A 14,610-nucleotide genomic window follows, 5' to 3' on the forward strand; every position below is an offset into this window, starting at 1 on the left:
ATCGGTAGTTGGTTCGTTTGATACCTAAGCTACTTACACTTTAACGCTCCATCTATCGCCTTTACCCGATGAAGGATTTTTCGAAAGATACGGAGCCGTCAAATTGGTTTTATGTACAAAATCAATCATAGTATCTGTTCGTCTAGAGAAAAAGCACTGACCTTGGAGTCCAAGTTTAACCGCAGCAAATATCATAAATCTAATTATTTAATAAAAGCGTTAAAATAATTAACATAATCATGTGATAAAAGCTTTAGAATATTCAATAATTTATTTGAAATTACAAAATACACTAGACGAATGGACACTATGATTGATATTATATGTATGTACTTATCTAACTGAGGCTATAAGAATGAATGATATCAGTAAATCGAATTATTAAAAGATCTCTATTGCACCATTTCTTACCTGTATTTCCAGAAAAGATAAAATCGTGTAAGAGAAATCAAACCTGACAGTCATCTAGACAAATCCCATATTGTTGGTTATGATACGAAATATAGAAATAAAAATAATATTGTGTTTTGTATTTTTAGTCTTACAAACGATCTTGTTTTATACCTTGTCTATGATGAACAAACTTAGATTTGAAACTATGTGCGTTGCCCTGCCTACAGTTTCGAATAATGTCATGTAGCGATAAATTTGACGCAACTCATATTTCTAGAGAACATAATAATTACAAGTGATAATATATTTCTTAATTAACGATCATAAAAAAGCGTTAAATTGTTAGTTATTAATAATTACACTTCTTACCTCAGGATTTTTAATGCGTCCGTTATTGCAACGTTTTGCGCATGCGCAAACGCATGCGCATGAACAGCACGTGATAGTTTTAAATTTGAAAATTGGGCGGCTATCGCACCGTAATTTGCAACTATAATTATTGTCTTAACTCACATGGAAAATTATGTCTTTACCATTTGGATAGGTTTTATACAATCTAATTTAAATATGTATCAATTATCGTCAAAGTAGATAACTTTATTACCATTAGTTTCATTTCCTACCGGCTTAGCGTTGTAATCTTATTCCACCTGGAATCGATAACGGTGAATATGACAAAAAGTTAAATAATTCATTCAATAATTTAATCACTCACTTAAATATTTTCACATAAGTATCTATTAAACTATAAAAACGGTGTAAATTTGAACAAAAATTTGGCCCATGGGGGGATCGAACCCACGACCTTCGCGTTATTAGCACGACGCTCTAACCAACTGAGCTAATGGGCCAACTGAGTTACATGCAGATTTTTGCAAAATTTTACATTTTGTTTATTTATTCTCTATTGTTAAACTGAAATTATTATTTGCAAAAACGGATTGGAATTCACGGAAGGGTTGACCCGTGACCTCCGCATTAGCATGGTGCCCTTAGTCAACCTGGTTACTACACCTCAGAGTTTTACTATTTCTTACCCACAATTTTGTTTAGTCTTTTCCAATAAAAAACAATATTTTATTTCCATTTTCAGCAACATTCGAGTATTTTTAAATTATCAGAGTTTAATTCTATCGTCGACTTATGTACGCAAACTAGATCGCAGAGTTTTTTCTATTGTACTTGAAATGTCATGTTCGCGAGGTTCTGTCGTTGGGAAACATTCATTATTATTTGATGCGTTGGAGAAGCGAGAATCTTTCCTCGCAAAGGGAGGTTCCTGAACCCTATATCGATCTCACTATTCCTAGACACAATGAAGAACGGTCAATAGACTATCCTCTCTTACATGCATCAAACGGTCTAACAATAACGTCTATGTCGTGGTTCAAACTCTTTGTCAAGTAAAACAAGGGGAAAAAATCTTGAGACCTTGCGGTCAAGACCAATTTTCATACTCGAGGAAAAACTTATAACTCTATGCGTTCCGTATACATACAATAGAATGCACTTTAATTCTCCATCTCGTACGAAGTATGTACCAAGATAATTTTAATTAACACATATGTGGGGAATAAATCTGAAGATTTCTTTTGCTACTCCTCGTATAAATTACACGCTGATCATTAACAAAGGGTCGTTAAATGTGTCACGAATTATGATACGATCGATACAGAAATCGACAAATAAATATTCGTCCAACTATTGAACAGCCACGTTACCTATCCCATGGGAAATCGATTAATTGGTGCATTGACCCATGGTCTATAGACCGATTGGACTTACAACTTACGTTAAAGGATTCCACAGCTAACCAACCGTAACCAAATTGCCGGTTTATCGTCGAATGCAAAAATCGTTTATCTCCTTGTTACATATTTATATTTTTTAATCAAACCAGGTATCCTTTGCTCTCTCGTTCAACCGTTGTTTATCTGTTTGACAAATTTTTATCTGCTGAACGTGATATCGCAAGTTCACCTGCTCGCTCGTATAACTTGCATTGATTTATTTCGTTCTGGTCAAACTAGCCAGCAGCAAGATGGATCGACAAGACACACGGTGAGTAATCAAGTGATTACCATGATAATCAACTTATTCAGCAATTTTCTTTTTACCAGGCATGTGTCACTTGCAAATGAATTAACATTTTATGATAGTAATATTATCATACATTTTAAATATGTGGTAATATATTTAATCAAATAGATTTGATAATAAAAGACGGTATTAAATAAGATACAAAATTGACAAGGTAGCTCGCAAACTAAACGTTCTTCACTCCTCGAAAGTCAGCTCAAATCTGACCCATCCCGGAAAGGCACTCGCATTCATACATAGTTTTTCTTACACCCGCACCCCTCGCTACGGCCAAAGATAAACAATCGCCGACCCTTGGGCCTGGTTTTCGTCATCGCCTTTCTCTTTTATGACTTTCTTCCTGCCTTTAGAAATATAAACTACCCTAACAAGGGACCTTACCCAATCGACACACGCCGATTTTGATGCCCTTTGAGTATGATATAGAACTCAAAAAAATATTTGACACGTATTTTTTTTTATCGGCAATCGTCCATGCTGAAGGGGTGAAAAAGATGACAAAAATAGATTATTTTTCAATATATTTTTTAAACAAATAAATTTATCAAAAAGGTGGCTACATAGAAAAATTTGCTGTTCAAAAACACACAAATTCCATTTTGAATTTTTCGCCTACACCATATATTTTGCAATCCCAACTTTGAGGACTATTTTCACCTCTTCAGCATGGACGATTGCCAATAAAAAAAAATACGTGTCAAATATTTTTTTCAGTTCTATATCATACTCAAAGGCAGGGCCGGCGCGAGGCAGGTTCAGCGCGTTCGCCGGAACCCGGCCTCGCGTTTTGAAAGGACCCGCGGTTTACAAAAACTCGCGGTTGAAACTAATAAAAAATTATCTTCAGTCATCAATAAGCCAGGACCGATTTACATCTCTGGCTATTCTTTCAATAAAAAACGAAGTAGCAAACTCAATCAATTTTGATGAGGCAATCAAAGATTTTGCGGCGAAAAAAGCGAGAAAAATTATGTAATATTCATTTTACAAAAAATATATGTGACATCCTTTCTACTTATAATAAATAATTCCTTATTGTGAAATTTAAGTATAGTTCCAAAATTTTTGGAACCAGGCCCCGCAAAAGGTCACGCCGGCCCTGCTCAAAGGGCATCAAAATCGGTGTGTGTCGATTGGGTAATGTCCCTTGTAAGTTCTAAACTACGTTACCACAAATAGATCGCTGCTTCTTATTTATTTTCATCTTATGCAATAAGCAGTATGAGAATTAACCATCTCATTGTGTTAATGAGGTGATTACTGTTTTTCTTTTTCTTCATTAAGTGTAATTTGTAAATTTCCATATCCTTGCGAAATTACTTTTACACATAGAAGTTACCCTTGAAACGCAAACAGCTAAACAAACCTTGTTCGAGGTGAGGGAGAAGATTTTCTTTTGAAAATACAACTGTAACAATTATTAACTGGCACAGCCTTTGTAGAAATGTATGGCCTTAAATTGATTATATTATCGTATCTTATCGGTACCTAACTTTTATCTTGGCTGCTAATCACAATCGTGTTACTTAGTAATACATAACTGTTCCTTCTACGCACTTGTTGGGTTACGTATTAATGGTAACTTTATGTAATCTTCTATATTAAATATGTACCATGGACATGACAAATGCAGCATACGTCTTGTAACTTTGAAATTAATGATTCCTTTATCCTTATTTACATAGAGACCGTTTCATTTGTTTTCTTCAACATTCTAAATAAATGATGAATAATGAACGAAGACAGTCCTCGATACAAAGATCAACAGCATTCTTATACAGTGAGTGTAAAAAGTGTTTGGACACCGGTGAAAATAGAATACCTCGTTTAAAATTCTTGAGGTTTTTTGAGAAGTTATACAAATTAATTTACTAAGATATGTGCTTTCGTCGTTTTAAAAAATTGAAATTTGCCGAAATCGGGAAGGAAATAATAAAAGGCAATTTTTTAAACTTTTTTATCAGAATCTGTAACGAAAATTTAAAATATGACATTTTTAAGTACGTTATGCGTATGCTGAAAATTTTATCAAAGTCGGTCAATGCACTTAGAAGTCACAAGTAATTAATGTTTTCGAAAATCGCGATTTTTCATCTAATTAAGTAATTACCATAATAATTAACTTATTCAGCAATTTTCGTTTTACCAGGCACGTGTCACTTGCAAATGAATTAACATTTTATGATCGTAATATTATTATACATATTAATTAGCTGTTTCTAATTTATTTTCATCTTATACAATAAGCAGTATGAGGTGATTACATGAGGTGATTACTGCTTTTTTTTTTCTCTTCATTAAGTGTAATTTGTAAATTTCCAAATCCTTGTGAAATTATTTTTATGCGTAGAAGTTAAGAAGAAAATGACTAGTTCCGTTCTTACAATTAGATAAAAAATCGCGATTTTCGAAAATTTTAATTACTTACAACTTTTAAACGCGTTGACCGATCTCGATGAAATTATCAGCATACACATAACTTATCTGAATCTACGAAAGAGATATTTAAAATTTTCATTATAGGTTCACATAAAAAAGATTACCCTTCCACGATTTCAACAAATTGTAATTTTTCAAAACGACAAAAGCACATATGTATCTTAGTAAATTAATTTCTATAACTTCTCAAAAAATCTCAAGTCATTCGGTCCAATTTTAAACGAGGTATTCTGTATTAAACGGTGTCCAAACACTTTTCACACTCAAAGTGAAATAAAAAAGAAAGAAGGGTAAAACGATTTCCTCTTTGATCTCTGCTGGTACGCGCGTTAGAAGAGAAGCACCGGCCAATAAATAGCTCAGTACACCCTGTACATCGCAGAACGAAAGTGATTGCATAAACGACACACGAAAACCGGTATAAACCGTGGACCGTTGCAACCAGAAAAGAAGGAAGAAACGCTTGCAGTTTCGTGCGAGTGATGCTGTTCGCACGAAAGCGAAAGTGACGCACGTGTTGTTCGATATTCGTATTTTCGAACTGGTTACCTCCATTTTTCTTCTCTCATTCGTATTATTGTGCTACCATCACATTGGAGGAATTTATCGTACGGGGGTCATCGGGACGGGTCTTTCTTCAACGGTGAAACGAAATCGGGAAACGCGTTATCGATGACCCGTTGCTTTTATCGACATTCGTTCAACGACAGCGAAGAAGAAAAGTCGATGGAAGAAGAGTGTTAAAAGAAACGATCACAATAGTGCGAGTTTTCGTTATTTTACGAAGACAGTTCCAATTTGCAACCAAAGGGCTGCTGGATCTTTCCCGAGGCTGAAGGTATCTGAAGGTATTTCGAATAGTGGCGAATAAAGAATAATAGATTAAAAGATTGACCGCTCTATTTCCGGGGTGGCCTGTTTGAATCTTACAAGGGATATTACTCAATCTACACACACCGATTTCGATGCCCTTTGAGTATGATATAGAACTCAAAAAAATATTTGACTGAAGGGGTGAAAAAGATGACAAAAATAGATTATTTTTCAATATATTTTTTAAATAAATAAATTACTCAAAAAGGTGGCTAGATAGAAAAATTTGCTGTTCAAAAACACACAAATTCCATTTTGAATTTTTCACCTACACCTAATAGTTCCTGAGATATCTAAGAAAATATGTTTTGCAACCCCAACATTGAGGGCTATTTTCACCCCTTCAGCATGGACGATTGCCGATAAAAAGAAATACGTGTCAAATATTTTTTTGAGTTCTATATCATACTCAAAGGGCATCAAAATCGGCGTGTGTCAATTGGGTAATGTCCCTTGTTAGGTGATTAAGCGAACAGCTGATCAACACTCGAGCAGCACACCCCGGAAGTCGCGACGTCTAATCTTCACTTCGATTGCAAAATGATACAAAACCTTTCGATCTCTATTACCCTCGGAATCGTTTTTAAGATACAAACGAACATTTTTCACGAAGATATTTAAAAGATTCTATTTTGAATGATAAACTCTGCAACCATATTGCTAATAGGATTTAATATTATAATAACGTTTCATCGAAATTATTACACGCTTCCGGAAGTGCATGGCCACCCACGCTATCACCTGCTATTCTGGCCGGTATTTGTGATCATCCTATAGTCGAACATTCGTTCGATGACGATGTCAAGAGTGGTAGTGGTCAGAAGCATTATAGTCGGATGGTTTAGTTGCGATCTGAACACGAACGACTGCGGTTCGTCGCTTCGCGTACTTTTTTTTTTCAGTTTCATGCAAATATTGCCTATCTCGTTTGCTTGAATAAGACCTCTGTTTTCCTTGAAAGAAGTTCTTTGTTTCCTCCAGTAAAGTTGCTTCTTTTGGAGAACCTCCAGGTGTTTGATATTGGTAAGGAAACTCTGTACTTATCTCTTTCTTTGTTTCTTTTTGTAGAATTTCTGTTTCTACAGAGATGGATTTCGTTTTTGCGATTCACGCATTTAATGCCATGATAGTAATATACATAGCTCTAAGATAAATCACTACGCGTATTAAGGATTTGCAGTCGGTGGATGTTCCAATCTAACGATTCAATTTTCTCTTTCGAATTACTTTCGAATGTAACTTAATTATCAATAATTAAGTGTTACTAACGATAATCGGTTACTGACACCAATTATACGTTGTACATACACGCCGATTTTCAATGAAGAGATATCCAAACACTTTACGTATAGATAAACGGAAACTTATTATCTTTGATCTAATGATGAATGTATATACAAAGCGAGAAAATACTTGATTAAAAATTTCATTGCGTGCTTCAGTTAATCTTCGATAAGATCATCCTCTATGAAATTCATTCATATTTCATCTTCGCGTGCTTCATTTATGTAAGCACCGTTTTATAGAAAAATTCAAGATCATTAGCGTTTCGTATACTAAGAAGGCGATCTATAAATACTTGTAGTTATTCAAAGTGCTACCGAGCGAACGATAAGAAATTACAGAAGCGTGTGCTTGAAGATCACGAGAATAAAAGTATTTACAATTTTTCATTTCCTGGTTTTTTTTTTTCTTTTTTTTTTTCAAACACGTATCGTCCAGGTCGAAGGCATTCTGATAAAATTCTTCAGTATTTTAAATTGAACATATGCTCTTTGCTTCTTCTAACAGAATAAGTAAGCGGTAATTATGAAAAAAAATATTGCATTGAAATACATCAGTTTCAACTTTCAATTACATCAATTATAATCATAGATAGAGATAATTAACGCTTCAACGACTGCGATAAAAGTGAAATCTAATTGGCAAAGCTATAAACGTTCAATTTTCTCTACCGTCTATTTCACAATTTTTTCGTTTGTCCCCGATTAAACGTGCAAAATTTCGTAAACGGTGAAATTGAAAGGTCAAACGCTGGGCTTGGTGCAGATTTTATATAACCACTTTTTCTTGTGAGTCATCTCATCCAATTTTCAATGCAACGAACAAACAGTCGTTCGACAAGAAAGATTATAAACTGACCGGTTTTAAATCGTCGATATGCTATTACATTATGCAACAACGCATAATGTTGCTACTACAATGATCATTCTAAACATATCAATCGATTTTCATTATTTTACTGACACCGACAATTAAGATTAATCCACATTATGAAAAATCATGAAAAATGTTCATGAGTAACATTTCGCGTTACAGAGCAACGTTTCAGGAAATCATGGTAAAGGCGTACGGGGGTGTGTTGATCGTGGCGGATGTGTTGCTTCTTCTTCTAAAAATTCTTTGCTACATCGTTGAAGCAACGTACAGGTTGTTCGTGCCAGCCGAAGAAAAAAGTGTCCTTGGAGAAATTGTTCTGGTACGTTAAACAAATTTAAACTTATCTTCTGTTTTCCAATAGCCATTGGCTGAACACGAATCTGAAAACCGAATTGCTCTATCACCCTCAGTTTTCGAAAAACACGAGTTTTTGTAGAAACACGTGTTTTGGGGGGAAAATGAATTATTAGGCGGAAACTAAAAATGATAGAACATTAGGATTAGTCTTAAAAGATAGAGGAGAGTTTCCCGAATATATTGATATATATAGTTATTATATTACGTGATTCTGAATAGATGTAAATGTCGATGAAAGTTTAAAAAACAGCCGACGCACGCATTTCCTACGTATTACTTTTGTATTTTTAAGGAAAGGGTTTTATCTTGCCGTCACGAGAGTCCATAACTGCGAAAAGACGAGTTTTCGTCCTTTCGTGCGCATGTTCGGCTTGATTGGTCATACTCCCAAACGAAGTGGAAACCGATTAGCGGAGAGCTCGCTGAGTTCCCCCACCATCTTCCAACCTGCGCGGCTTAGTTATGGACTCTGGTGACGGCAAGTGTAGCGCGAATTCTCTATACAGTACCGAATTCTGTAGACATTTCCGAAGAAGAAACTATGCGGAGTAAGTGTTGGAACAGTATGCAATTCGAGTAAATCGAAAAAATATCTGCCAGTGACGCGCGCACGGCGTTTTGCCGCCAGACGGACATAACTCGCTTTCCTCGGTTAGTCAGTGCCGTAGTTACGCGTAATCAACACCAATAATGGGGTTCAATGTGTATCCAATTTTTGTACCTATAATATTTGATTTTTTCTTGCTACTATTATTTCTCTTTCATTGTAATTCATTATTATTTTTAGATACCATCAATAAAATGATAAAATACTTTAATTTAAAATTTAAATATCGGTTGACTAGCATTACGACTTTATCAATCGACACTCGATTGAAGACAGTTTTGACATTTGTTTATGATATAGAAAAAATAAAATGTATAAGATAAAGAATTACCGGCAGCAAACGAATTTAAAAATATAGAAGTTTATTTATTATGGAAATATAATTTTCTACTCTATGATTTTCAAGAAAATTATAAGAAGGTTTCTTGTAAATTCAATACTATTGAAAGCCTGTTCGACATGAAAATGTAATACAATTTTCTCAGATCGCTTATCGTTAGCGCTCTTTCGAAATATAGGCACCACTTGACGTTACTTTCGAATCCTCGATACAATCGGAGAAACAATAAATATGTTTTTTATATCATAAACAAATGTCAAAACTGTCTTCAATCGAGTGTCGATTGATAAAGTCGTAATGCTAGTCAATCGATATTTAAATTAAAGTATTTTATCATTTTATCGTTGGTATCTAAAAATAATAATGAATAACAATGAAAGAGAAATAATAATAGCAAGAAAAAATCAAATATTATAGATATAAAAATTGGATACACATTGAACCCCACCCCATTGATGTTGCTTACGCGTAGCTACGGCACTGACTAGCCAAGGAGAGCGAGCTATGAATGTCTGGCGCCAAAACGCCGTACGCGCGTCACCGGCAGATATATTTTTTCGATTTACTCGAATTGCATACTGCTCCAACACTTAGTGGAAAACAACGCTAATATTTATAAAAACCGCGACGCGATGACGAGAGAGCTACTCTTTCGCTCTTCACGACGAAAACAAATTATAACCAAGATTTTGATCACACGACTAATTCGCACGGTACTTCGACTGAAAGTACCCAGTTCTACTCAGTTCGCCTTTACTAATTAAAGGCATCATAGTGTAAAGTGACTAAACACTCCTTTTTTGTTTATTAAATTGTATTACGTACATTAAAAGTGTTTTTATAAACGTTATTAAACTCCTTCCTTCCTTCCTTACTAAAATTATCGGTATTTTGCCCAGAGAAAAAATTTATTCTCTGCGCGCAACACTTACCCTACATAGTTTCTTCTTCGGAAATGTCTACAGAATTTGGCACTGTATAAAGAATTCGCGCTAGATAAACAACTTTTCTTAAAAATACAAAAGTAATACGTAGGAAATGCGTGCGTCGGCTGTTTTTTAAACTTTCATCAACATTTACATCTATTCAAAATCACGTAATATAATAACTATATACAATATCAATATATTCGGAAAACTCTCCTCCATCTTTTAAAACCAATCCGAATGTTCCAGCATTTTTAGTTTCCGCGTAATAGTTGATTTTCCCCCCAAAACACATGTTTTTACAAAAACTCGTGTTTTTCGAAAACTGAGGGTGATAGAGTAATTCGGTTTTCGGATTCGTGTTCAGGACGAAAAACTCTACAACGATCATCCAATGGTTATTGAAAAACAATATTCGTGTTGGACAGATAATTGAATCAATCCAGATATAAGAAACACATTTTGCATATAAAACATAATACTTATACAACATTTTATACAATTAACCTCTACCTCTATCCTCATTAAAATATTGAATTACTTTGGACTAAGAACTTGGTCGTTTCAAGATTGACGAGATAAATCAATTATATCTGCTGTACTTGCATAGGTCACAGGTGCTGGTCATGGCATTGGCAGAGAATTAGCATTAAAATATGCGGCTTTGGGTGCTACTGTTGTCTGTTGGGACTTGAATCAGCAAGGAAACGAAGAAACTGTGAGCGAAATTAACAAATTGGGTGCAACTAAAGTTTACGCTTATAAGTATGCATAAGATTCAATGATTTACCTCATGATTATTCGACATTGTCATAACAGAATTAGTAATTTGAATAAATTAATAAATCTTGCAGATGCGATGTGTCGAATAGAGAAGAGGTGTTTAAGGTAGCTGAGAAAGTCAAGGAAGAAGTTGGAAATGTGACTATCCTAATCAACAATGCTGGCATAATGCCTTGTCGTGCTTTCCTGGATCATACACCTGAAGATATTAAACGAATATTTGATATCAATGTAATGGCACATTTCTGGGTGAGTTATTTGAAATAAAAAAAAAGATTGATCATTTATCATTTTCGAGCGATTAACGTTATCGATTGGTTTATTTACAGACCATGCAAGCTTTCTTGCCCAACATGATTAAAAAAAATTATGGTCACATTGTTGCCCTTTCATCTATGGCTGGAATTATTGGTCTGGCTAATATCGTTCCTTACTGTGCCTCAAAGTTTGCAGTCAGAGGTAAATATAATCACTCACGCGGAATCTCACTGCTCTTGCATCAACATTCTTTCTTTTCTTCATTATATTATCCAGGATTAATGGAAGCTTTAAACGAAGAGATCAGAGGAATGAGCAAGGATAAAACTTCAAATATCAATTTCACAACAATTTATCCGTATATGGTGAACACGGGTCTCTGTAAAAATCCAAGAATCAGGTGAATTAACTTAAAGAAAATAATTAATATCGCTTAAAAGAACAAATGTAACAAACATAATTAATATACACGCACATTTATAATATACTGTTTGCATGCAGACTTGATTACTGGCTCAAAGGTAGAAACATATTGTACAGAGAAGAGATAATAATTTAATGACTAATGAAATGTAATTAATAAAACGATATATTTCTTTTATTAGATTTCCAAGCATCATGTCGCTCGTTTCGCCGGAACAAGCAGCTGCTGAAATAGTTAAAGCACAGAGGCGAAATTACACAGAATTATCTATCCCCTCCTGTTGGCTATACGTTAACGCCTTTCTCAGGTAAACAATCTTTATCAAAACAATCTAAAACATTCTTTATCGTTCGTTAACACTTTTCCTTTATATTACAGATGTACTCCCGACGGGAGTTTACGCTCTACGTTAGACTTCTTTGACGCCGGCCTCGAAGCAGAAAGTTAGCGAATATTTAATATTCCTACATACCGTATAAAGAAGTGTATTGTGTAATTATATAAGCACTGTGTAAGGACACGTTTAACAAAAAATACATTTGCTTCACAACGATATCAACAAGATCAAATACCATTCACAACGATATTTATAAACTATCAAAAAAAAATAATCTCTTATTTACCACGTGTCGCTTACTTATGGTATCTGTTTTCTAGTACCCTTGTACAATTATTATAAGTAATTATTTTTTTATAAACTTGTAGATAATTTTACAGTATGTGAAAAAAAAAAGATGTTTAACACAATTACATAGTTTCTACCATTGTTATCACATGTAATCTATCTCTTTTTGTTCACGTTGATACTTTGTAAGGAAGACGGTTGTATAATGATTAAAGTATAATTTAGGATATATCTTGATGTATATGTAACGATTCGTATTGTTTATACATCTTTTAATATGATAATAAATGAATATACAAATGAGTTTATGTTATCTTTATGCATTCTGTTCCTTGTTAAAGTTGAATTTTATTCCAATCAATAAGCATACAAACAACATTGATGCAAAAATAAAATTAATTACTGTAATTCAGTTTACACTGTAAACATGTGTAAAGTCATTGTGGATATAATTTTCTAAAAAATCTCGGAAAATTCCTGTCAACATCCCCTTCCTCCAATCACAATCTGATGTTATGAAATATTTATATATAGCCTAATTTAATGTTACATTTTAACTACCTTCTTAATGTATCCTTGAAAATTTCATCTAACTTATCGTAACCTCTTATACCAACTTTGGCTCCAGCTACTTGGCAGGCAAATGTTATAGCTGACTGCAACACGTTTGGGGTGATAAATTCTGCATGGCTATATTCTAAACTTTCAATGTTATAATTCTTTGTAACATTTTTTTGGAAGGTACTATTCGCTTCGTCTACTTCTAATGTCTTTGTCTTAAAGAACTCTAATTTTGCATTATTTAGAAAATGCAGCACCGCTGCATTGAAAGTGTCACCGGCACCCAAAGTATCCACAACCTTTTGTGGTGGAAATGCAGGAGATTGTACTATAATATTATCCGGAGTTCTTGCCATAGCACCCCGATCACCCCAAGCACAAATGAGGGTTGCTCTAGAAGAGAATTAATTTATTAGTAGAGCCACTGTATATGTACAAATTAAAAGTTAGTTATTAACATTAATTCATACCCAGACTTGGCATCCTCGCTTATGTTTTTCAATGTTTCACTCATATTATCGTATCCTCTACTTTGAGCAAACTCCTTTGATATAAATGCTACGTCAACATAAGGTAATAAATCTAAAAGTTCTTGTTTCGGACATTCTAATTCTACGCTAACTGTAATCGGTATCTGACTTATGCCTGCTTCCTTATTATTAGAGTCTTGACTATAATTTAACATGTTATTATAGTTCTCGATGCATTGCATCATAGATAAAACCTCGTTCAAATTTCTGCCTTCAAAATGAATCCAGTTATAATCTTCTAAATGCAACTGCTCAAAATTTTTTAATGTTAATTCTGGTAGATTTTGATTATGATGTAGAATTGTACGAGAACCAGAACTTAAACTCAAAATGACAATAGATGTTGGACATCCAATATTTTCTACTATAGGACAATGAGAAAAGTCAATGTTATGTTTTCTCATATCATTTTGCAAGAAACTTAAATGTTCTTCTGCACTTAGGTTACCAAAAAATTCACATAGACTTCCTAACTGAGAAAGTACCGTGCAACTATTTGACGTGTTGCCTCCTCTTTGCCATCTATAGTCTAGAGATCTGTAAATCACATAATGAAATCAGGTTAAATTAAGATCAAATAAAACTGTAACTTTCCATGATATTTATATATTTTTTTAATACAGGCATCCTATAAAATAAAAAAATAAAATACATACATTTTTTTGTAGTTAAGGTTAGAGAGCAGTGTATCGAAAATTATCGATCAAAGAATATATGCATAACAACTTAATTACATTGCTTAATTACTGATTAATCATTATTCAACAGATATCGTGGATATCAGCTGATAGATGTAAACAGTAAAATGCGAATCAAGTATAACATTGCGCAATCGCGCGTAGAAATATAAACACCTATCTCACCCTTGATCAGAATCTTCCGCGGGATATTGCCAGCAGGTTTGTATGATATCTATACAGGTTAACCCGACACAAAGGATTTTTGGCTGGTTCGGTTCCGTTGTAGAACACGTACCCACAATTCTTTCATAAAAACTTGAAATCATATCACTTACTGATTGGAAAGCGCAAGTCACATTAAGTTTCTCTTCGACAGACGACAAAAGTTTAATCGAATAATATATGCGCAAAGAAATTTTATACTTCGAGAACCAATTCTGTGTTGTTTTGTTTATATACACTTCCTTTTAATATCTATTAGATTAGATTATGCGGCTTACATGTGTATCAGTTCAATCTACTTGACCTTTGATCCAGCCATATTTATTGATAAC

At 34.0% G+C, this 14,610-nt stretch overlaps 2 protein-coding genes and 1 non-coding gene across 7 annotated transcripts; 1 reads left to right on the forward strand and 2 right to left on the reverse strand.

Annotated features, from left to right (window-relative positions):
- Nucleotides 1-1,170: 1,170 nt before the first annotated feature.
- Nucleotides 1,171-1,244, reverse strand: TRNAI-AAU (transfer RNA isoleucine (anticodon AAU)). Its single transcript has one exon. It is a non-coding gene; the product is annotated as a tRNA-Ile (tRNA).
- Nucleotides 1,245-2,419: 1,175 nt separating this feature from the next.
- On the forward strand, nt 2,420-12,588 carry firl (firelighter). Of its 5 annotated transcripts, none has more exons than XM_034319525.2 (8): nt 2,420-2,454; nt 8,125-8,284; nt 10,806-10,960; nt 11,050-11,227; nt 11,308-11,437; nt 11,513-11,636; nt 11,842-11,967; nt 12,039-12,588. In XM_034319525.2, exons 1-8 carry the CDS (start codon nt 2,435-2,437, stop codon nt 12,106-12,108), a joined length of 963 nt encoding a protein of 320 aa, XP_034175416.1. In that variant the 5' UTR covers nt 2,420-2,434; the 3' UTR covers nt 12,109-12,588. The 5 variants fall into 5 exon arrangements, with proteins under 5 accessions (XP_034175416.1, XP_034175419.1, XP_034175420.1 ...); XM_034319528.2 differs by lacking the exon at nt 2,420-2,454 and adding an exon at nt 5,308-5,780; XM_034319529.2 differs by lacking the exon at nt 2,420-2,454 and adding an exon at nt 5,308-5,770.
- LOC117602043 (ketohexokinase) lies at nt 12,367-14,577 on the reverse strand. The gene is made up of 3 exons (XM_034319524.2): nt 14,240-14,577; nt 13,317-13,913; nt 12,367-13,239 (listed from the first exon to the last, which is right to left on the reverse strand). Exons 1-3 carry the CDS (start codon nt 14,380-14,382, stop codon nt 12,843-12,845), a joined length of 1,137 nt encoding a protein of 378 aa, XP_034175415.2. The 5' UTR covers nt 14,383-14,577; the 3' UTR covers nt 12,367-12,842.
- Nucleotides 14,578-14,610: the final 33 nt, after the last annotated feature.

This window comes from Osmia lignaria, chromosome 13, assembly GCF_051020975.1.
Source record: "Osmia lignaria lignaria isolate PbOS001 chromosome 13, iyOsmLign1, whole genome shotgun sequence".
Lineage (NCBI taxonomy): Eukaryota > Metazoa > Arthropoda > Insecta > Hymenoptera > Megachilidae > Osmia > Osmia lignaria.

What these genes read in the sequence shown, in the direction of transcription:
- LOC117602043 (XM_034319524.2), bottom strand. Translation starts at nt 14,382, where the DNA reads ATGATTTCAAGTTTTTATGAAAGAATTGTGGGTACGTGTTCTACAACG. An exon ending in GCGGAAGATTCTGATCAAGG is followed by an intron (nt 13,914 to 14,239) that starts GTGAGATAGGTG and finishes TGTGATTTACAG; the next exon opens with ATCTCTAGACTATAGATGGC. An exon ending in AGCGAGGATGCCAAGTCTGG is followed by an intron (nt 13,240 to 13,316) that starts GTATGAATTAAT and finishes ATTCTCTTCTAG; the next exon opens with AGCAACCCTCATTTGTGCTT.
- firl (XM_034319525.2), top strand. Translation starts at nt 2,435, where the DNA reads ATGGATCGACAAGACACACG. An exon ending in ACTAAAGTTTACGCTTATAA is followed by an intron (nt 10,961 to 11,049) that starts GTATGCATAAGA and finishes TAAATCTTGCAG; the next exon opens with ATGCGATGTGTCGAATAGAG. An exon ending in TACGTTAACGCCTTTCTCAG is followed by an intron (nt 11,968 to 12,038) that starts GTAAACAATCTT and finishes TTTATATTACAG; the next exon opens with ATGTACTCCCGACGGGAGTT.